We start from the raw sequence: 23,525 nt of genomic DNA, 5'->3' as shown, positions 1-23,525 counted from the left end.
CATAGTTTTTTTTTAACTAAGTCAAAATGTTTAAGGATAAGACATTACACTATCTCTTCTATATTAGTCTGGAGAGTACCTTTAGAAACAATGAATTAACATAAACAATAAATTCATATCAATGAATATATATTAAAATATTTTTTGCATTTCCAACTTTAAAAAATAATATCGATAATATCTAATATATTAATGTAAATACTTACATGTTTCTAAATCTACAAATAAAATATTCTGCAAGATGTTTTTTTAAAAACTGCGATAAGAAAAAAAGTAAAATCTCGGAATAATTTGTTGTCTAATATTTGATTTATTTTCTCTTGTGGTTCATTATCTATTTGGTACTTTCTCACATATGTCCATCTACAGAGAGAGCCTGAATGCTGGGATGGAACCAAGATACAATATTGAGATCGTTGCAAGGAACTATTAGTACTCAATATATAGAAAGAACGAGAGATCGCCCGCGTCTTATCCTCTACCATGGATACTGTCGACATGCTAACACAATCTATGAACCCACTCATGGCGTCCTGGGACCCGTCCACGTCAAATCCACGGTGCATACGCATTCAGTCCGCCTTATGGAGAACCACCCGCGAGCCCAGAAGAGATAATTTTGGGCGTTTACAGGTTGGTTTCACGCTTGTAATTATTTATGATTTGCAAAGCTTATTTTCTTATTTTGGATTACTGGCGTTCCCGGTATTCTCTATTTCAAAAGCTGCCATTCCAATGGCTCTTATTTTTTCATATACTGTTGCTATCTCCAAGTGCTGCTTATTTTCCAAATCCTCATGCTGATGGTGCATTCCTTAGTGGTCGATAAAGTATGACACAAGACACATTGAACTTTGGAGTAAACATTAATGACACTCTTAAGCCATACAGATAGAAGGGCAGATTGAAATGAAGCCACTCATCACATCCATTTCATTCATCTCTATTCGTTGATTACATTGTGAGAAGATGAAAATATGTGTTCATAGCTGTGTAGAAGCATCTGGGCAGTGGCCGCAAAACTCAGGTGTCGAATCTAGAAGGCTGTCAGCTAAGACAGCCGTGCTGGCTAAGGTAGCGCTGGTTGATGCTCATTAATTTCCTGATAAACATTGCATTCTAACATTCCCGTAATGTTGATTAGTGGAAACTTATATTAACATTAAGGCAATACCTAAGAATCCCTTTAACGACAATTTCTTGTTTGACTGGACTGGACCGGAAGACAATTTGGTGCTTGACACAAAATATGGGTCCAGTTAATCAGTGATATACCCAGAACTGGTTGAGATGCGTCGTTCTGAAGAAATCGCCATACTTGGCCAATTTTGGAATACTTAAGTCGCCATTGACCCCTAGCCCTAGTCGATGTCAGCCTAAAACACTAATCTAGAACCTTTGGGTTGTTTTATGAGACTCCCCACTTTGAGGTTTGCCATCCTCCTCGCAACCAAATAACAGTCACAATGGGTGAAGTGCTCTAAAAAATTCTTGATTTCGATTCCATACCCTTACAGTCAACGAATCTAATAATCTCAACATATCATAAAAGGCAGTAGTGCTCGGTGCTGAACAATGCAAGGAAGTCTCAAGAAAGGTTCTGGAACTCTATTGTACCAGGCGATGCTAGGAAGTCTCAAGAAAGGTTCTGGAACTCTATTGTACAAGGCAGCTAAAGCAAGAATCTCATTGAAGGAGATCTTTCAAGAAAGCATCAAGGTGAAGATTTCATCTTCACATGAGAAGTAAGTATCCTTTCATTCAATATTCAAGTTTGGTTAAATGACTTCATGATTGCAAGGATATCTATGAATTGGATGGGTTATCAAGATTCCTTGCATGAAGAAGGAGAATAGACATAGTCCACTAAGTAGATGAAGTCATCAAAAGGTCTCCTTTGAATTTATGAAAAGGGATATTTATGAAAGATTCCCTCATATAGCAGAATTGGAGACATCAAAGTGATGTAGATGATAAACTCATTCTCTTAAAATGCAATAATGAAGGTTAAATGAAATCTGATCTACATGAAAGTAAAAGGGCATCAAAGGATGTAGGATATCTTCACAAGGTCTTATGTATAAGATCTAGGAATGAAGGCAACCATCATTGATGCACTAGCAAGGTAACAAATATTCATGAACAAGAAGGTTACCTCATTCAGCAACTTGTAGTCTCTATGCAAGATAGAGAAGGACAAGTTGATGGCAAAAAATGTTGAAGGTTAAAAGAACTCAACCATGTGCAGAAAAGGAAGGCAAGGTTGGTCCTCAAGCAAGACAAAATAAGTATAGTTAAGATTCAATGCTATAGAAAGATTTTGGAAGCTCATATCACTGAAAAATGGAGGAAGCTGAAGAAAAGGGCCAAGGAAAGAGGGAGTAACAAATCTCTCCTATGAGTAAGATAGTATCCCTCACAAAAAGGTCCTATCATAAGCTCCTAGATCTTGTGATTATGATAATAAGATGCATCATGGCATCATGGAAGCATTAGAAGCAAGAGCTCGTGACATCACCATGGGAATCATGAAGGACAAAATGGACAAAATCCATGGCAGTCAAACATGAAGGATATAGCTCTTGGGAATCTCATTGAACATTGAAGGAAAGACAAATGTCATCCAGGACAAGGCTCATCATACATCAAGACAAAAAGGAAACATCTGCCAGATGGGGATATGCAAGATCCTCAAGGTTCTTTGATGGAATCCTCATCAGAGGGTTCACTAATCTAGAGAGGAAGCAAGTGTTTCATCAGGAACTCCAACTTATGGAATTCATGGGATGATGGTGTGATGACATGAAGCAAATCAAGGGATTGAAGATCTTTTCAAACAAGGAAGTTGCTGAAAGAAGCCTAGATGACCTAAAGGTAAAATGAGGTATGTATGCTTGTATTTAATATTATAATGTCATGTCATATGGTTGCAGGTAACATGGATCATTACTTCTATCTTAAGAAGCATGATCAAGAGCAAAAGGATCTTCTCCTTTGAAAGAATGCAGGAAGGCACAAGTCACACTAGATGAAATCAACATAATATGTCTTCATATGAAGTATGAGGTAGTTGACTAGGAAACTCTGATTGAAAGCTCCTGGAAATGGAGTGTGTGAGGAAGGAAGAGATCGTGAGATGTGCAACCACGATGAAGGTGATCAACATCCAAAAGACCAAGAAGATTTGACTAGGAAATCTCCTAGAAAGATATGAAGACTCTGATGAAAGTTTGAAAAAGATGAAGACCCTTGACAATGGATATCTTTAGGAGATGTGTCAACATGTATGCAGGATGTTGAGACCTATAGGAAGATGTCATGATGAAGAGCCATCTCGAAAGGTACAATTTGATTTAATGTTATGTTTTGATTTCTTGAATAATATCTGGATGAGTTCATGCAGGGTTATTGGCACAAGAATTGTAAGTATGAGTACAACTAGCATTCATCTAGTGGATGGAAATTCCTGAAAGAAACATGATGAGAAAGAAGTAGCCATATGAAGAAGGTTCTAGATATATACCAAGAAGGCCACTTTCCATGAAGAAAGGAATGACATGACAAAATAAGAAGGAAAGTGATCGATGGTTGTTGCCCTACAAGGAAGAAACTCAACCAAATTTCATGACATTAAGGAAAGAAGTCGATCAAGCAGCTGAAGGACCCACAAAGAAAAAGTTGCTGATATATAAAAGAGTCCCTAGCTAAGAGGGAGCTCTAATAGGTCCCTGATCAAGAGGGAGTTTGAAATAAGATCACCCCTGATTACAAAGGAGTGACAATTGTGTTTTTTCCATTTCATGTGTCATGCACTAGACCAGGACCAACAACCGTAAGTCTAGATGAAGGCCATGAATGGAAATGTAGACACATAATAGACACAACATTCTTGTCTTCACTTGAGAAGAAAGAATGGGAGGATTGGGTAATCATCTGGCATTCGATACTCTTTGAGGATGTGTAGGGCATCCAAGATAAGAGTAGGCAAGAGGATCGATATTCTTTGAGGGCTAGGAACCCAAGATAAGAATAGTCCTAGAAGGTCATACATAGTGAACACCTGGGTGGGTATGTACCTTGAGAGACAATTATGAAGGTTCTATAAATCATTGGTCTCGCCAGCATTGTAGCTCATGGTCTCATGAAGAGATGGAGTTGTTAGTCAAGGCCTTGCACTATGATAATGCTGATTGATATGATGCTATCCGAATGGGATTACCAATCCGATTCTTCTTATGAGAAATTCTTAAGATTGAAAATAACCGAGTACCATTGTAAATACCTCCCTAGTTAAGAGGGAGTGTTGAAGAAAAGGGTAACTAGGTTCGGTATTTGTCAATGTAATTTTGATCTTTGTCAAGAAAAAGAATTATTATTTTTATACGAATGAGGTTCTTGCTCATTCTATACGTCTAGGAAAGTCAAAGATTCAAAATTATATTGAAGAGCTCTTATTGAGCATTTATGTAATGAACATGAGTCAACCTAGTGTCAAGTAGCCCTCCAAGACAAGCACCATCCTCCAGCGAAGAAGACTGCAAGAAAAATGATGAAGAGAACAGTCAAGACGGCCTCAAACTGAATATTAACATCAAGTCGACTCACATATGGAGACACATCTCTTCGGTGGACAAGTCGGCTCAAATACAGGGGCAAACCACTATATATACCCAGTCAGGGTCCGCGCAGAAAAGGAGAAGACAAAACTCAGATTTCTCTCTGAACTTCGGATGGGTACGAAAGTACAGGAGATTTTCGGATCTCTGAAATCTCAGACAAGTACAGGAGTCTGCAATCCGCAGTACAGGAGGACACATTTTGGATATCTCTATAACAGTCTCGGTGCAGGTGCAGGAAGAATACTATTACAGTCTTGGTGAATATCAACTGTCTTGGCATGAGAAGAATCTTGGCAATCCTTGTTATCTCAACTAGCATACACAGTCTCGCCATACTTGAGGATAATACACCCTTGGCATGTTCATAGTCATAGTCTCATTACAATGATAAGGACCTTGATGATCCTATAGTTAGACTAGCTGTCTCAACATGCCTTCTAAGTACAACTATACTTTTGATATAGAAATAGTCATGAACACACAGTCATAATCTCAATAAAGAAAAGGTCGTTGACATAATAATGATCTTAGTAAAAGTGCAATAATTATCTAAGTGAAGATGGAGATATGGTGCAACAGTGATCTAGATGAAGGATCAGTCATGGTATGGCAACGATGATGATGATCTCAGCAGTGACAAAGAAGAGAGGATTGGTGTCTTGGTCTTGGAGTGGCATAGAGGGTCAAGTATAATGGTCTTGGTGTTCGTCAATTAGAATCTCTATAAGAAGAATTATGTGCGGGTTTTCCTCACCAAGAGGGAGAGGTTTTGGCCCTGGTAGAATGCCAACTTCTCGTGTTCTTGTCTCTTTGTTTTGGTAGCAGTTTGACGAAGTAAACACACACACTCATATAAGCATCTCACAAATTGTTATCAAGTATAGAAGAATCTATCTAATGCTGACTGCCATGGATTCTTCAACAACCTTCACCTTTCATATTTCCTAGCTCCTTCCTCTTTCGCCCTCTTCTCTTCCCTTAAAAACAGTCAAGACTAAATATAAATTGCTTTCCAATGCTGTGTGGGAAGCGATGTTAGATTCTTACTGCCACACTATCTACCATGAGAAACTTGGTGGACCATGAGGTAATTTCCTCATGAATGTTTGGTGTGACAATGAGTGTAAATATATGCAATCTCTTGTTTATCCTTACCCATGACCCTTCCCCCAAGCCATCTGCACGATGAGATTGTTGTTGTCTCCTTTGATGTAGATGAATTTTTCTTACTTCAAGGATATGTGATCTTCTCTTAACGTTTTGCACCTCTCCCAAAGCTTTGTAGCATACCCTCCTCCCTCATAAGGCTCCCCATCCCTTTAACATTGATCACCATTCTTAGGTCTCTTGTTAATAATAATAATAATAATAATAATAATAATAATAATATCCATTTTTAAGGTCACAGCCAAGCTAGACACCAAATTGGTGTATGAGACCCCCTTGTTTGTGGGACAAGGGACCCACCTCCGCATAGCGGTTTGACTGCTAAGTCTACGAAGGCGTACATACTCTACCCCCCTCTGGTTTTGAACCTGTGACCTCTTAGGAGGAAACACATGCTCTTAACCATTAGGCCCACTCAAGCTGTATCAGATGAAGAGAATGATCTTTTCTTGACTTGTGGTGAAGGCCAATCTATGGCATTAGTTTAACATTGGCCCTACATCTTTCTTCGATGACAAAGCATCTCAAGGAGGGAGGATGTGTAATAAACATAATAAGCACAATTGCCAATATTAATTATTACTACTTAAATGTTGAAAAGTAGCGAAGGAACGGATTCCTTGATTTATGCCTTGATTCAAGGAATCGATTTGGAGATCTTCTTAATCATGCACAAGTTCCAATGATTAGGACGAGTTCAAGAAGCAGTTTGACTAGTGCGAGTTTGTCGAAGACTAAGTTAGTTGTCTTCTAGTGTGAGTTAAATTGGGAACTTAGCGAACAAGTGGAGTTAGCCTCCTAAATTTTAGGAGGATCCAGTTATCTAAGTGTGTTGAGTTTTGTTAACTAGAAAAGCTCTAGTTCAACTCCTAATTTAGAAAACTCACTAAACATAGCCTAATTGAAAAGCTTATAAGGAGATCAAGGGCACACAATTGATCAATCAATTCTTGAGCACGAGTTTGTGAGCAAGAGAGCTTGTGAGAGGAACGAGCCAAGAGATTTTTTCTTGAGCGAATTATTGGAGGGGAATTATTCTTGAGAAGTGCGCTGAAAAAATAGGAGGAAATTCCTATTTTTTAGGAGCTGGGAATGCGCTAGGAAACAAGGCATATTTCCTACGGAGTGCGCATAGATTTAGGAGCTCAGGTTTGCACAGTTTTTGAGAAGCAGATCAACATTTTAGCAGGTGTTTCAAGCCTAGTTTGAGGCAGACAAAATATTGTTTTTTCTGATTGAGACAAGCTAATTGTAAGATATCTGTAGCTTGTTCTTCTTCAATAAAATTCTGAAGCAAGTGAGGGTTTTCCTTGTTGGGTTCCCTAGAAAAATTGTGTGTTCTATTGTGTGAATTTGTGCAAATTATCTCTGTTCTATTCCACTGCTATTTGGTAGAGAAATTATGTGTCTGTGTGAAAATAAAAATTATTTTTTAGATTGTTCATACTAGTAGATCAGAATTTCGTGGAAATTCTACATTAGGGTCTTGAAAGGTCACATCCCTTCATTGTGACCCTCATCTTTATGGGGAGGGGGGAAGAGAGAGATTGTGGATATGGTAAGTCGATCTCTTCATCCACTCATGGCATCATAGGATTCATCTACACCATATACACAATGCATACACATTCAATTAGTGTTACGAAGAACCCCCCACTAGCTGGAAAGAGATACTTTTGGGTGCTTATAGGTTGGTTTCATGCTTTTCTTACATCCCCATTGATTCCATCACCTAAGGACAAGGGAATTGGTCTTGGTCACTTTGTTGGTCATCCATAAAACTACACTAATATCTCTTTTTCTCCTTTGAAACCTAATTTTTGGCCCTTCAAGGATAAGCCACTAGCTACGGCTAGGGCATGAGTTTCAACTAGAGTTGAAGTTTTTGGCCTTTGAAGGATTCAACACTTGAAGGAAAGGTGATTGCCTCAAAATCAACTCCTTTTAGTAGCTAATTGATCCAAATTAAGGCTAAAGTCTTATGCCTTAGTTAGATTTTGCCCTCGAAAAGCCTTTTTTTCCCTAGGCTTCAACTTGGGGCTTATTGAAGGATTCTTGTTTCATAGATTGAAGGTATACATTGCTTGGAAGACTTTTCTTGGCCTTGTGGTTCTAGGTTGATCTTTTGTACTTGCAATTTCTCAAGCCCTACGTCACATTGTGTCTTAATTATGCATATTGGAGGATGCAAATTGCCCTATTTTGCTAGCTAACCCTTGTTCTTAGGTAGATTTGTCCTCCTTAAGCCTATTTTGTCACCTTATCCCTTGCACTTTATAAATTCTATAGTTGACCTACTAAAGAGAAGCCTCCCTAGTAGTAAAAGTCCACAAAAGAGGTGGAGGTAGTGGATGCGGTGACAGTGGGCCACACCTCATTATTGTCCCTTTGTCTAGCTATTGGCTTGTGATCCACCCTCACAAGGCTTGCTAGATTTTGGGGCAACCGATAGCTTTCAAGGTCTCGAATGGAGAGAAAAGTGTCATCAACTTTGCTTAGGCACCCCAAGGTCAACAATCCTTAATAAGTGGTAAAAGTGGCAAGCGAAGTCATCAAGTGTGTTTGGACATACTCTTTGAAGTGTTGGAGAAGCATTAAGCAATCCCTTAAAGGATGGAGGCTATCCCTAGGAGCAAGGTCTAGCAACACACATATAATCAATTGAGATCACCATCATAGGTGCACAAATCATAAGAATATTAGAGTGGGCCATTTTTAATGCTAAAGGCATCAAAGTAATTTACACAAGCGTCATCTTCAAATGCCTTTATAGCTTATGACTTGTAAACAACTTACCTTGCTTAGGTATGGAAGGGTCATCACAAGGCCCTATTAGGTGCTTCCAACCCTAAGGGGAGGAACAATTCCTAGGCCTACCCATCAATCAGTGGCTGCAAAATGATCAATGACATGATGTCGGTTTTACTTCATGGAGGATCCCATTGTCTTATACCGTTATGAAATTCCAACATCCTTGAGCATTATAATGTGAAGAGGAAGCAATCGCGTGACTTGAGTTACCCTTTCCTCAACCTATTTTTATCACCTCCCTTGTGCGTCTTTTTCATCATTAATTTTTATAGGCATAGCTTCGATTATAAGTTTTCACTGATTTATCATTGACATTTAAAGATGAAGCGTTTCATTGTTTATCGAGGTTGGGATATTGAAAGTTACTTTCATTTAGATAGCCCATGCATTAACTAGGAACCAGGTGAGGGCTAAGGATGGGGGTAGTTCTTTGTGTTGGAAATACTGAGAGGGCATTGAATCAATGTTTCTTATCGATTAGTACATTTTAATTGTTATTAACATCGAATAAACGTAAACATCATCAACACCATTCAACAATGGATAACAAATAGAGAGAGTAGACACAAAGATTTTAGGTGGAAACCCCTTTGGGATAAAAGGCACTTAACGCTTCTTAATATTTGTCTTCAAAAGATTTACATCAAGTTTTTAGCTCCAACTGAAGGAGGCTCCAACCCCCTAATTTACAGGGTCCAACCTGTAGGACACTCCAATGCCCTCTTTACCAACTGTAATTAGGAGGACGCTCCAATGCCCTAGTTTATAGGCTCCAACCTGAAGGTGTTGCAACACCTTGTGTACTAGTTGCAACTAGACAGACACTCCAACGCCCTGTGCAGGCTCCAACCTGCCCTATAACCACCCTGACGCCCTGAAGTGTTCTTAGGCTCCAACCTGAAGGATACACTCTCTTGCCTTGCATCACTCAACCACCTGTTCAGTCGTCAAACCACGTTTCACAATTTTCAGATTGGATCCTCCTGCGCTTGAATCAATATGAAGAAATTGCAATATAATAGAATTGCAACACAAACTCTATCAATCAAATTTTCCTCTGTTCTTGTCCAACATCAAACCCTTGCTGATCTGTACATCAAACCCTAACTGTTTGTGTCCACTGTCATACACAATTTTGCTTCCACCCAATATGAACTCTATCAACAACATGTGAATTACTGCATTATCAAGAGCCTGCTCATGGTCAGTCTGGTCCTGCTTAACCCTAGCAATTTGTATGCAATGTAAACATTTGTTTGCAAATCAACATATACATGAAAGTGCCAAACCCTAGCAGCACATCAAGTTCTCACATCAACTTGCTCAAAATTCTCACGTCAGACTTGTGCTGACACCTTTTCGGAATTCAATTTGGGCTAAAATTGAGTTTAGAAAACCTTAAAAACCACAAGTAAATTATTTGTTCTACAAAATGGTCCTTTCAAAATTGATTCTACAAAATATTTCTTTTCTTAACCACCTTCTACAAAAGATGCATCTTTGATTTCTTAACAATTCGACAAAATAAAATATAAAATCATTAGAAATTATTTCTAACTTCGAACCCACCAACTCTGCTATGTATAATTAAATGGATCATCTTTTTAAATTTCAATGATATGATCCAACAAGGGTAGGCCCTAGGGCCCATTAAGCATTCAACCATATCATATGTGTCCCCTACTAAGATACTCAACCATTGAATCATTGATTTCATGGTAAAGGTGGCAATCTTGATGTGAACCAGTTGTAATGTTTACTCTAGATGTGTGGCTAAGAGATATTGCACACCTGTGTCCAAAGTTAAACACACAATCCTGCTAATATATGTGAAAAAAAACCATCTGTGAAGACTCAGTTAATGCATTGTGTGTAACCTCTGCTTCAGTGTCACTTTATTGTTATCGAACAATGCTCAATTCGCACCAAATCCATCAACAAGCAATTTTAACAGCTAAACTTTAGCCACAATGTAACACTGATAGAGGTTAATGATTTGCCAGAAAGCTTAAGATCTGCTTCAATGAACAAGTATGGCCTCCAAGATAATATTTTGATCTCTAGTATGCAAGAAGGACTGGTTATCGAGGATCAAGGACAACCTATAGATAATTCTTATTATCTGAAGATTACTTCTTTTCAAAACTAGGACCCAAGGATGGCCTTGAAAGTTGCTTCAAAATCTCCTTCACTGAACCTCCTTCAATATCTGCGTTAGAGAGCTCAATGAGGGCAACAACTGGTATTATTTCTCCTAATTGTTAATTAATTTATCAATTTATCTGCTACGAGAAATATCGAAATAAACACACTGCAACCTTCACAAATAAAATACTGTGAAAAAATAATGTGTTGGAAGCTGAGAAATGCTAGCACACACACACATAAAATTAACACAATTATTTTTGGACAAAAGTTCCCGGAAAAACCCAACTTGGGAAAATTAGTGCAGCAACCGAGGGTTTTTATTATTATGTAATAGTGAGAATTTCTGAGTACAACTGGATGCTGAAATTTGGTAATCCTACAGAGAAAAACATTTGGCAATCCTATTTGACTGATCTTATTTCTTCTACTTATTAATTCATAAATAAGTTATTCATAGTGTCTCTACGACAAATATCGAAATAAATTCTACTGCAGCCTTCACAATTAAAATAATGTGGAAAGTAAATGCAAAGAAAAATACTATCACAATAACACAGTTGTCCCTAGAAAAACCCAATGCGGGAAAATCAGTGCAGCAGATTAAGGTTTCTTTATTAATCTTCAACAAAATCTCATGTACAAGATACAACCAACAGAATGGAAGAGGAATCTCAGTTGGAAATTTACTGACAGATCTCTCACACTTCTCAGCGAGATTCTGATCCAAGAGAGGAACTGCTGCCCCCTCTGCGCCTCACTACGTCAACCTCTGTGTGGGGACTGCGCAATCCCAATGTCAGCCTTTGCGCCATCCCTCTGCGTCACAACCTCTGAGCTGTCCCTTCTCTGCTTTGCGTCTTCTGCTCCTGCACTCCTGACTGATGGTGCTACCCTCTCTCTCCTCCTCACTTGCAACTCTCCCTCCGAATTGTTTTTCTCTTGCCGAATTTCGACCAGTGAGAAAATCGATCTTACTTGGGTAATTGAGTATCTGCTTGGTGTGTTTTCCAAATGCCCATCGAAGCCCTTCTTATAATCCTCCAGTTGAGAATCAACGACCCAGATTAGATTCTAATCAATGGCTCAGATCATTTGGACTCGATCTTCGTCTTCTTCTAGAAGTTTCACCCGCAGCTAGATTAATACCTTTTAATTATTTTAATTTCCCAAGTGTAGACTTAGGGACCCATTAAAAATAATTAATTATTTTAATAAAATTGTATCCAGGTGGAATTTCTCAAAACGATTTCTGGGTATTGTGGAATGCATTGTGTCCAAGCCTCCCTGCAAATTTTGAGACTTAGAGCACATCCAATACTACCAAAAATCAACAGTGGATAGGGACATAGGGGTCTCAAAGCCAAATGCCATGGGTTCATGGATGGCAATGATGAGGGATGTCCACATATTTAGGTGTATGAATGTAGGAGGGAGCAATTGTGGATACATGAGATACCTCGACCTTTGTTTTTCCACCCTTCTTCATTAGCCTTTTGATTTTTCTTGATTTTTCTTTGTATTATTGCTCGGGCTCCAAGAGATGAGGGCGTGCTGTGTATGATATAAGCAACTACTACCCCCTTAAGGTGGGGTAGTTCATCGCCCACTAGGGGTTGGGATATGCATGGGTTCCTTAATGGTGTGGGGGCACTCATGGGGCCCTAGGAAGCAGGGTGATGCTCACAATGATAAGAGGTAGACCTCATGTTTGGCTTTTGCCCACGTGTTGTTTTAATGTCCCGACCATCTTTTTCATTTTATAATATTCTTTTATTTTGTCTCTTGCTTATGGCCATGATATGCTTTTAACGTTCTTTTAGTTGCATCAACCTCCGGGGCAACATTTCCAGGCTTGACCCAAACATGTGGACAAGGGGAGGGGGTGTACCAGTGCCTTGTGGACCTAGTGGTCATGTGGACCTAGAGAGGGAAGATGATGAAATAGGGCTTGTAATGTGCAGAGGGGAGTGAAAAATGTGAAATGGGAAAACAGGACTGCGCTACCAAAATTGGGGTTTCCCAAGTAGTGCCCTTCCTAAAGCCATAGGCCAATAGGAGAGATCCCACGAGACTAGGATTGAGGATTAATCCCCCATTTAAGGTGAGGGAACAAAAATACAGTCAAAACCCTTCTTTCTTCCAAGTCACCCAATAATCCATGCCCAATATGCCCAAGGAAAAACAAGCATAAGCACTCGATTGCACAATGAAAAACATACCTTTAGGATTGGATTGCCCACCTTCAAACATATGCTCTCGTCTAGGAGAAATATTCTCCTGTGGAGTCACCCACTTTTGTTGGGTAACATGCCCCTCATAGATAGTGAGAAAAGGTCCCAATGAAGGTCACACTGGACTAGGGGCAAGTAATAACCACCAAGGTGAAAGAAGGGAACAAGTGTACATAAACATTAAATGAAGCTATGATCCATTCTAGAATGCTCATAAACATTAAATGAAAGCACTTGAGTACAAAAATGGTTAATGTACCTCATATTTTCTTCAGATGAGCAAGCTAGATGAAGAAAGCACTGACTGGAGAGTGGATGAAAGGCATCTGAGGCTAGTTAAGTATGGATCATGTTAGGGCTGCTGGCTGGCAAGCTGAAACATTAGGAGAAAAATTCTTCCAAGGGTTACCCACCAACGGGGACTCTTTTGGTCTGGGCCTAATCCAATTCAAGCAGTCTAGGAGACTACACCTTTGGGCCATACAAATTGTTGCTCTAATGATGGAGAAAATATTAGTAGTGACAGACATAAAATAGTCAAATAGCTATGATTGCATTGTGAGAGCATGTACAATGATTAATAATACACAAAGCACTTGTAGATGAACTTAAAGAGGGAGCATTGCCATAAATGAGTTCCAAATCAAAACCATTATTTTTATAATGAAGGTTAGGTGGATGTTTATAGGTTCATGCAGCCTTTAGTGATAATATGACATATATCCTGAGAAAGCCACTATCTTCTTCTACAAGATAATCCAATATAACTGCAGATACCTATCAGATGCAAGTATCAGCAAGTGGATATTCACTACAATGAATAATGCATAATGCATATTGAAAAATCTAGAAGATATGATCTAATTCACATATTCCAGGATGATTCAAAATTTCTGATCCTTCAATGTAGGGAAATAGGCCGCAAAATTCAATGGTAGAAACAGTCTTTGTTTTATCGTATCTGAATGTGATAGTTTCTTTTTAGTGTGTGTTGTAGGTGCCTTACACTCCTTTATGGAGTTCACATAAGCATTTTCTTTCAGTAAAATCTTGTGTTGAAAATTGAAAAAATTGGTTCTTATAGCTCTGTTTTTAGAGGCTTCATAAACCGTATGAAAGGAAAAGGATTCTTTAGGTACATTCTAAATATTGTTTTCATTTGTTCTGGTCTCCTTTAGGCAGGTTGGGATTAATCAAAACCTGATATTATATCTTCAAAATTTTTTCAAGAATCGTTCGGGGAAATATCTAATTTCTTGTAGAGCATATGGCAAATTTGTTTCATTTTCACTTGTCTTCATGATTCATACTATAAGTTGCTATATTTCATGGAGGTTCATAATTAATTATTAGAGATTCTAATGTGATTTCCTACGATTGCTAAATTTTTGACAGTGCTGTGTTTTGTCTTGTCCATGAGTCAAAATCTCCCACAGTGTGCCTTGTTTTCTGAGCAAGGTATGCACTAATGTCCAAAAGTTTTAGATGAGTTTAAATTCACCACAGTACCATCATTCTAGTATTGGGGTGGGGGTCAAATCTCTACTGTACTCAGTTACATGAAAAAGTTAATGTCCATGGACTTGGCTATTTTGGTGAAGAGATATTTAAGTAATTTTATTTATGATGAAATTAGGTATATGGATATATTGGCGGTAATTCTTGGTATACTTGAATATTTAGTTTCTAACCAAGCCATTTCCTTTGTTTTGCAGTTCAGAAATTTCCGCTCTGGTAAAAAAAGGCATGAAAAGCAAAGCTTTTCATCTTTTAAATTTACAATTCAAGCTTCTGACAAGAAGAAAAAGGCCTTAATCTCTTCTCCTACAGATCAATCTCTACCACCTTCTGAGAAGCAAGTGAGTCTCAAACAATTGTATCTCTCTATCTATTAAAATTTACCCAGATTATAGAGTTTCAAGTCTAAGGCAAGTACAGTGGTATTGGATTCTTGTAAGGTGCTCTTGTGTGAGCTGTGAATATCACAAATTATATGTTAAGTTTAAGGGCTTGCGGTTATGATTGACTAAATTTTGAGATTATGACAGAGCTGATACAGTGTATGTCTTAGAAAACAATCATTGTTTCTTAGAATTAGTAGTAGAGAAAAATATATCTGAATAGTTTTTAGTGTGTTCAAACTTCATACTGGTTATCGCTAGCCTGATAATACTACTGAATTTTAGCATCTGGTAGACCTGATAAAGCTTGTATTCTCATCCAGAACTTGAAATATTTTGAATATTTTTGCCAAGGGTCTTTTTGTCTAATTCCATTTTTGTTTCATTAAGATATAATGGGCTGTACAATTCTGTTTTATCTTGGAATCATATTCGTTCATTTTGATCAGGTACTGAAAATATGAAAAGCAAGAGTGTATCCAAGCTTTGAGCTTAGACTTCCTATTTGTTAAGTGAGAATACCCATGTGCTACTATTAAGTAGAACTGTTGAAGCTTTCATGTCTTAAATATATGCATATTTTTTTTCCATATAACCATGCAAGGGAAACCCCCAGAGACTTCACTGCCATTGACAAGTGGTAACCAGGATAAACCACTGGTGCATAAGTTCCAAGCACCTAACCGTGAGGGGACCAAGAGAGTTGAATCTGTGACCTCTGAAACTTGGGGAAGAAATATCATGTCTGGCTTGTGACTACTTGCGCTAATATGGGCTTTTCAAATTTGAAGGAAATGGAGGTGGGACCTAATCCACTTATGTGTGCATGTTTCACAAGATCATATTAATATTATCTTTCTCAGTACAACCAGGAATTTGACTACTACCTTAAGGTGACCTCATGGCTCCAAGTATAGCTCTCACAGGAATTGAACCTAGCCCACCTGTGAAAAGCTCCTCACTCCTAACAAATGGTTCCAATCCCTTTGGGCTCATGCTCTTAGAGAGAGAGAGAGAGACTTTGTTTCTTTGATCCTATTCATGTCTCAATAAGGTGCCATGGATTTGACGGCTCTGTTACCACTAGAACTCTCACCCATTGTGAAAAAGTCCCATTCCACAAGGTGAAAACCCAAGGGAAACTTGGAGAATTTATCCAGTGTCACCACAATAACTTTTCCCCCTTTATGTTGGCTCTTCTCCAACTCAGAGGGGGCTTCCCTAAATTATGATTACTAAATTTTATTACAAAGAGGCTCAAGGTGATTAAGAAGAATTAGCTTTAGCAAAATAGAAATACTAAAACTGGTTTTATAACTAGAGTGATGGGAGGGTTAAGACTATTGTCAAGTCCATTGGGCAAGTTGAGTCAAGCATCAACCACTAAGAGCAACAACTTATGATATTAAGAATGAATATAGCCCAAATAAAGAATCTACAAACACACATATCTTCTTGTCTGCTAATGCAGCAAAGTATTTGTGAGAAACTGAAATTATTTAGAAGTTCAAAACAAGTGTGAGGGTGCATTTACCCAAAGGTAGATTTGAATGGTAACTAACTCTTGATTAGGATGAAAAATATGCATTAAAGATCTTCTTGATAAACACAAAGATATATGAAAAGGGAATAAACCACAATTGAGATTGTCTTAACAAAGGCACAATTTTCTTAATGTTGAATAATGTTACCTATGTTTCCGCCCTTTAACACCCATTTGATACAAATATTTCCAGCGTTAGTCTTCAACAAGTAAACCCAAGAAGGTGTGTTGCAAGAGGAGAAAACCTTAACTTTCCATTTTTTTTTCGTGATATTCAACAAAACCGCAAGTGATAAAAGTCCCTAAATGCAACTATACAAATGAACGAGAGAGCTATTCTTTAAGTAGAGTGAGCTACGTCTCCTTTACAATAAGAAATTCTTAGATCCATTAGTTCTGTGGGGAATAACAATAAAATAACATTCTCAACAGCTTGCTAACTAAAAGTAGGAAAGAGTTGTTGGGTTCCTCTTTCTTCTCCAAGTAGAAACAATAAAATATACTTGGAATTATCTATGTTGGTGTACATGCACATTAACATAGCATAAAACACACTTAGCTTTAGTGCTTGCATGTGGTATGCATGCACATTAACATAGCATAAAATGCACTCAACTTTAGTTAGCTTTAGTGCTTACATGTAGTTAAACTTAACTTAGCTTCTTTATGTATTGATTCTTTTATCACTAGTGGATATACAAAGTTTATTCTCTCTTCCAATTTTTCTCAATTCTTGCAAGTTTATGCAATTATTCTCCAGTAAGGTCCTGACTCCTCACCTGTGTAGGCTCTAATAATTTAACATGGTATTAGAGAGATGAGGGGCTTGGAGAAGGTGCATGAACAATTTTTTGCAGGTTTGAAGATCAAAGCATTGGAAACTACTGGGAGATTGAAAGTGCTAAAATTTTCCACAAATTGAAAGTGCCAAAAACTGTTGGAGAATTGAATTGGTGAAAGAATGGAATTTCTAGCTTCTGCCGTACTCACTCCGTATCGGTATAATTACTATGAACGGAAGCTTATGATTTTGCTTCATCTCAGGAGCAAAGGCTTGTACCAAATAGTCATGGGAATTGAGAGGAAACCAATGCTAAAGGATGAAAAGTTCGATCAGCTTAATAGATCTGACATGGCTTATGGAAGATTGTGTCTATCTGTCTCGTAATATTCTTTATCAGATCATAGATATTGAATTGCCACATGAAATCTGGACTACATTAAAAGGATTATATGGTGATGAAGATGATCTAGAAGAACACCATTTGGAGACAGAGAGCTGTTGATAATTGGGGCAGCTATGGGACAAATTTCCCACAAGAACCCAATCTGCCCCAATGAAAGCCCATCGTGTCCCAAAGAGAATTTATATTGGATAAAAGAAAATATCATTATTGATGTTTTCTTGGCACTCCTCAATGTGGCAACTTCAATTGGGCACGCCATCATCTAAAAGAATTCGTATTAATATATTATGTGGCAACTGGCAAATAATAATTTATTGAGGCACATCTTCAAGTGGGCTAGGTTTATAAAGGCCCTTTGGAGGGCTAGTCGTTGCATCAAGAAAAGGTATAAATAGAGATCTCATTTGAGATTATTCAAGACAGAAATATATCTTATGTGACATCTGCCCAAAAGGAGAGCTAGTTAACTTCAGATTGAACCACATGACAAAGAAGGAATGAAGTTGAGAATTGCATGGTATTTCTCGTGTTAGACTGGAACCCGAGTTTGTTTGTGTTTCTTTAAGGCTCACATTACTTTTCTGTGGCTCAAACCATTTATATCAGTGGCTCGCTATTTTTCAGTGGTTCAATATTTATATGGCTCACTATTTCAGTGCTTTGCTATTTTTAGTGGTCTGCTATTTGTATGGCTCGCACTAAGTTTCCGTCGTACGTATATATCTCACTGTGGCTCGCAACATCTCCATGGCATGCAATAATTACAATGGCCCTCATACGTTATTTTTATGAGGTTCGTATATACTTCATGGCTCTCATTATTTACCTGAGGCTCGCATAATCTTTGTGGCTCATTGACATTTTTGTGGCTTACATGAATCTATTTATGGCTCGCATCTATGGCTCGTTGACATAATTTTGTGGCTCACATAACTATTCTTGTGACACACATATCTTTTCTATGGCTTGCATCTCATTCCTATAGCTCACACTTATCCTTTGGTGATAAGAGATTCTCTATATCTTGTTAATAATGATAGTGATAAGAGTCTAGATCCATGATATCGATTCACAACAGTAACACGTTGGACATAGATACCTTTGACAGTAACATATGCTAGCAGTGATACGTGATGTCAATATGGTTGTGAAAACAGTAGATGACATAAGTGTTGGAATTTCTAAGTCTATCCGTTAGAAATTCTTCCTGTACTATCTGATTTATTTCTTCCTACTTGTTCAGTTACTTAACAAGTTATTTACCATCTAAATACTGAAAATAAATACAAGTACAATATCAACACATATAGATCATCAACTGAAAGAAACAAGCACACAAGTGACAGTTATTTTTGGACTAATGTCCCTGGAAAAACCCAATGCAGGAAAACCGGTGTAGCTATCAAAGGGTTTTACTATTAAGTAGTTTCAGAATACAATCTGGGTGCCAGAAATGGCTCACCCAACAAAGAATGCCCTCAGCAGTAGTACCTCTCAGTCGGAGACAAACATTCCGGCTAAATCATCGGAGGAACGATCCCACAACAACACTGCAACACTTCTGCTGCTCTCTGTCACCCTAATAGGGATTGCGTCACCCTATCCAGCTCTCCAGCTTCAATCTGCCCATGAAATCTCCCAGCATCAGCCTCTAGGGTTTGCGTCATCCTCTCTGGCCCAACGTCAACCTATTTGGCACAGCGTCAGCCTCTTGGGGCTCTGTGTTAGCATCTGGAACCTCTGCGTCTCCCACGCTGGCCCTCCTCAGGCTCTGCGTGGCCTTTGGCTGGCTCTGCGTGGCCTCTTGCTGGCTCTGCGTGGCCTCTAGCTGGCTTTGCGTCAACCCTCTCCCGACTTCTGCGCTGATGCTCCTAGTACCATCTCTGCCTCTCTGCTATTGTATTCATTGCCCCTCAGCTGCAACTCTGATCACTCCTCTGATTTCCTCAGCAAGCCTTGCCCCAGAAAATCGAATTCTTGATCAACTCGGCGTGTTCTCCAAGTGACCCTCAAGCCTCCTCTTATACTTTTCTCGTTGGTCCATCAGCGACTGAGATTAAATCTCTAAGCATTGGCTAAGATTAGATTTGGCTTGATCCATGACTTTTGGATCATTTTAACTCAGTTTTATTTTAATTCACATTAATATTTTATTTTTCCTAAGTTTAGACTTGGGAACTTCATTAAAAATATTAATTATTTTAATATCTCCCAAACTGGTTAGATTCTGCCCAAACCATTTGTGGGTCTTGGAGATCTTATGTGCTAGCCTCTTCACCAATTTTAGTGGCTAGAGCACATCCGATGCTACCCCAAATCAACACTCCCTCTTAGCGAGGACTGTGCTTTAGTAATACTCCTCACTGAGTATCACCCTGATCATCCAGCATCGGTCCCTGTGCTGATGCTAGGCCTCCCTACCCAACATCCTCTGCATTGCTACATTTGTACGACAACTCCCTCTGCATCCGTGCTGCTGCCCATGGCCTTGCCACTGCCACTGCTGCATCTGCACTGCATCCCCTCTCATCATGCTGCATCGTGCTGCCCATAACACTGCCACTGCTAACTGCTGCACTACAATTCAGTTACTGAGAAGTAAGTAACTGATCCTCCCAACTCTGAGATCTCTGTCAGGCTAGTGACACTCCCAATGCTGAAGCTCCCTCTGTCGCTCGCAAGTGCTCCCTCTCTGACCTCTGCGCTGTTGCAACAAATCCATGCATCTCACATTGCTGCCTCATGCTGTCCTGGGACTCTTGCACTATAGCACTCTCTGTCTCTCCATCCACATCCGTCTCTACCGACATCCGCTAGTCCTGCTACTCCTCTTCAGGGCTCCCGTAGCCAGGTATAATCCAAGAGGTTGGGTACCTCAAGGATCCTGCCCCTCATCGCCTGTAGTCCGTTTGACTATAGCTCGATGTCTCCCCACCTCTTCTCTTGAGGTGCATGAGCACTCATGGCACAGTCGTCATCAGTCTCCACTTCCTTCTCCGCCTTAGCCGACGCAACCTTGGTCTCAGAAGCCTCTCCCTTGCTCTTCTTCCTAGGACACTGGTTTGCATAGTGACCCAGTTCCCCACAATGGAAGCACTTGACCTTGGAGAGGTCCTTCTTCTTTCTTTTCTCCTGCTTTCCCGCAGATGCGAGAGCCGCATCTTCTTCTTCCTCCTTGATTCTGACCCCTTTTTCGCTACTCCCCGCCTTGGACACCCGTCTGATCTCTTCTTGACAAAGAGCCGCCCACAGTTCCTCCCAATCTGGAAGGCTCGTCCTGCCCAGTATGCTTTGGAAAAATACCTCCCAATCCTCTGAGACTGCATTCAATGCGGTCCTCACCATCAGTTCCTGATCCGGTGTGGCCCCTATGGAAGTTAGCTGATCACGGATCTCCTTCAATCCACCGAGGAAGACATCTATCTGCTCTCCCTTTTGCATCTGATATGACCGCAGCTGGTTTTCAAGTAACATCCTCCTCTGCACAAAAGTATGCTGGTACAATTTCTTCAGGGCCTCCCACATCTCATTTGCCATCTCCTTCTCGGCAATGTGTGGCACCACATGATCCTTGACACCATCAAGGATGATGCACTTTTCCCTGGCCATTGCCTCCTCGTACTTGTCATTTTCAGCTGGGTCAACCGGGATCGCTATCATTTTCAAGGCGAAGTGTTTGATGCAATACCTGTTTAGAATGGACAAGATCCTGGCCTTCCAGACTACGAAGTTTCAAGCTCCGTCCAGTCTATCCTAATATCTTAGCGCATTCACTTCCATTTCGCTGCTCCTCTTTCGACTCTTTCAAGTCTCTCTACTTCCCGTCTGAAAGTTATTGATTTGACTCCCTCTGAGCCTCGATTTCCCTTCTGGAAATCCCTCTGCCAATCCTCGGCAACAACTCCCTCCTCCTTGGTCTTGCCCTGTTAGGTACTGTTCTGACCACAACACCCCACCAGCTTCGCTCCGCAACTTACCCATAGCTTCCTATGCCCCAACAGTCTGAAGGTTAGAGCCTCTAGGCTCTGCGCAATCCCGACACTAGCACAATCTGCACCTCTTGGCCACAACATCGATCCTTCCTGGCTGAGAAAGATGACCGGGCACTGTGTAGGTCAGGTCTGCTCCTCTCTGCCTCAGTGCTGATCCTCCTCCTGGCTCGAATTGATGACGCAGGCTCTCTGTGTCACCCCTTCCTTGCTGCTTTTTGCTAGGAACAACTTTTGTCACTCGGGACAGCTGTTTCTGCTGCTGCTGCTCCGCTCGGCTGATGCCTTCAGTTATCCTATGATCTGCAACCACGCTCTGATACCATGTTGGAATTTCTATGTCTATCCGTTAGAAATTCTTTCTGTATTATCTGATTTATTTCTTCCTACTTGTTCAGTTACTTAACAAGTTATTTACCATGTAAATACTGAAAATAAATACAAGTACAATATCAACACATACAGATCATCAAATGAAAGAAACAAGCACACAAGTGACATAGTTATTTTTGGACTAATGTCCCTGGAAAAACCCAATGCGGGAAAACTGGTGCAACTATCAGAGGGTTTACTATTAAGCAGTTTTAGAATACAATCTGGGTGCTAGAAATGGCTCGCCCAACAGAGAATGCCCTCGGTAGTAGTACCTTTTAGTCGGAGACAGATATTCCGGCTGTATCACTGGAGGAACGATCCCACAACAACACTTCTGCTGCTCTCTGTCACCCTGATAGGGACTGCATCACCCTATCCAACTCTCCAGCTCCAATATGCCCCAGGAAATCTCCCAGTGTCAGCCTCTAGGGTCTGTGTCAGCCTCTTTGGCCCAGCATCAACCTATTTGGCCCAGCGTCAGCCTCTCGAGGCTCTGCGTCAGCCTCTGGAGCCTCTGCGTCTCCTGCGCTGGCCCTCCTCAGGCTCAGCGTAGCTCCTGGCTGCCTCTGCGTGGCCTCTGGCTGCCTCTGCATGGCCTCTACCTGGCTTTGTGTCAACCCTCTCTCGGCTTTTGCACTGATGCTCTCGGTACTATCTTTGCCTCTCTGCTATTGTATTCACTGCCCCTCAGCTGCAACTCTGATCACTCCTCCGATTTCCTCAGCAAGCCTTGCCCTAGAAAATTGAATTCTTAATCAACTCGGTGTGTTCTCCAACTGACCCTCAAGCCTCCTCTTATACTTTTCCCGTTGGTCCATCAACGACCGAGATTAAATCTCTAAGCATCGGCTAAGATTAGATTTGGCTTGATCCATGACTTTTGGATCATTTTAACTCAGTATTATTTTAATTCACATTAATATTTTATTTTTCCTAAGTTTAGACTTAGGAACTCCATTAAAAATATTAATTATTTTAATGTCTCCCAAACTGGTTAGATTTTGCCCAAACCATTTCTGGGTCTTGGAGATCTTATGTGCTATAGCCTCTCCACCAATTTTCGTGGCTAGAGCACATTCGATGCTACCCCAAATCAACAATAAGTGATTTGGATACAGGACAATGATCTATATAACGATGACTTGGATTTATTTGATAGTGATATAGAGATATGACAATGATCTACAATGATCTATGTAACGGTGACTTGAATTTATATGACAGTGATATGGAGATATGACAATGATTTGAAGTGATCTATGTGACAATGACTTGGCGTGTCCTCGACATGGCAATAAACTTTGATATGTAAGTGACCTTGATATGATAGTTAATGTATATGGCAGTAACCTCGTATGACAGTGACTTTGATATATATGATAGTTACCTTGATGAATGACAATGAACTTCATATGACAGTGACCTTTGGTATATGGTAGTGACACTCTAATCTATGGTTTATCTATATGATGATGTTATGATAATGATGGCTGAACCTCTATGACAGTGATAGTGATGTATATTGTGCTCTTGCGACAATGTGATATGGAGGCC

At 39.7% G+C, this 23,525-nt stretch overlaps 1 protein-coding gene across 1 annotated transcript in view; it reads left to right on the top strand.

Moving 5' to 3' along the window:
• Positions 1–316: 316 nt before the first annotated feature.
• LOC149157031 (protein PLASTID TRANSCRIPTIONALLY ACTIVE 14-like) overlaps positions 317–23,525 on the top strand; it is a 297,084-nt gene continuing 273,875 nt past the window's right edge. The window contains exons 1-2 of the mRNA XM_089444948.1: positions 317–633; positions 14,692–14,835. Coding sequence (XP_089301074.1) covers positions 484–633; positions 14,692–14,835 — 294 coding nt within the window. The 5' untranslated portion in view covers positions 317–483. The remainder of the gene's footprint in view (positions 634–14,691; positions 14,836–23,525) is intronic.

Source organism: Pinus tabuliformis, chromosome 9, assembly GCF_031772625.1.
Source record: "Pinus tabuliformis cultivar Carrire ecotype Pingquan chromosome 9, CPIR1, whole genome shotgun sequence".
Classification (NCBI taxonomy): Eukaryota; Viridiplantae; Streptophyta; class Pinopsida; order Pinales; family Pinaceae; genus Pinus; species Pinus tabuliformis.
This window is presented reverse-complemented; position numbering and strand designations above follow the sequence as displayed.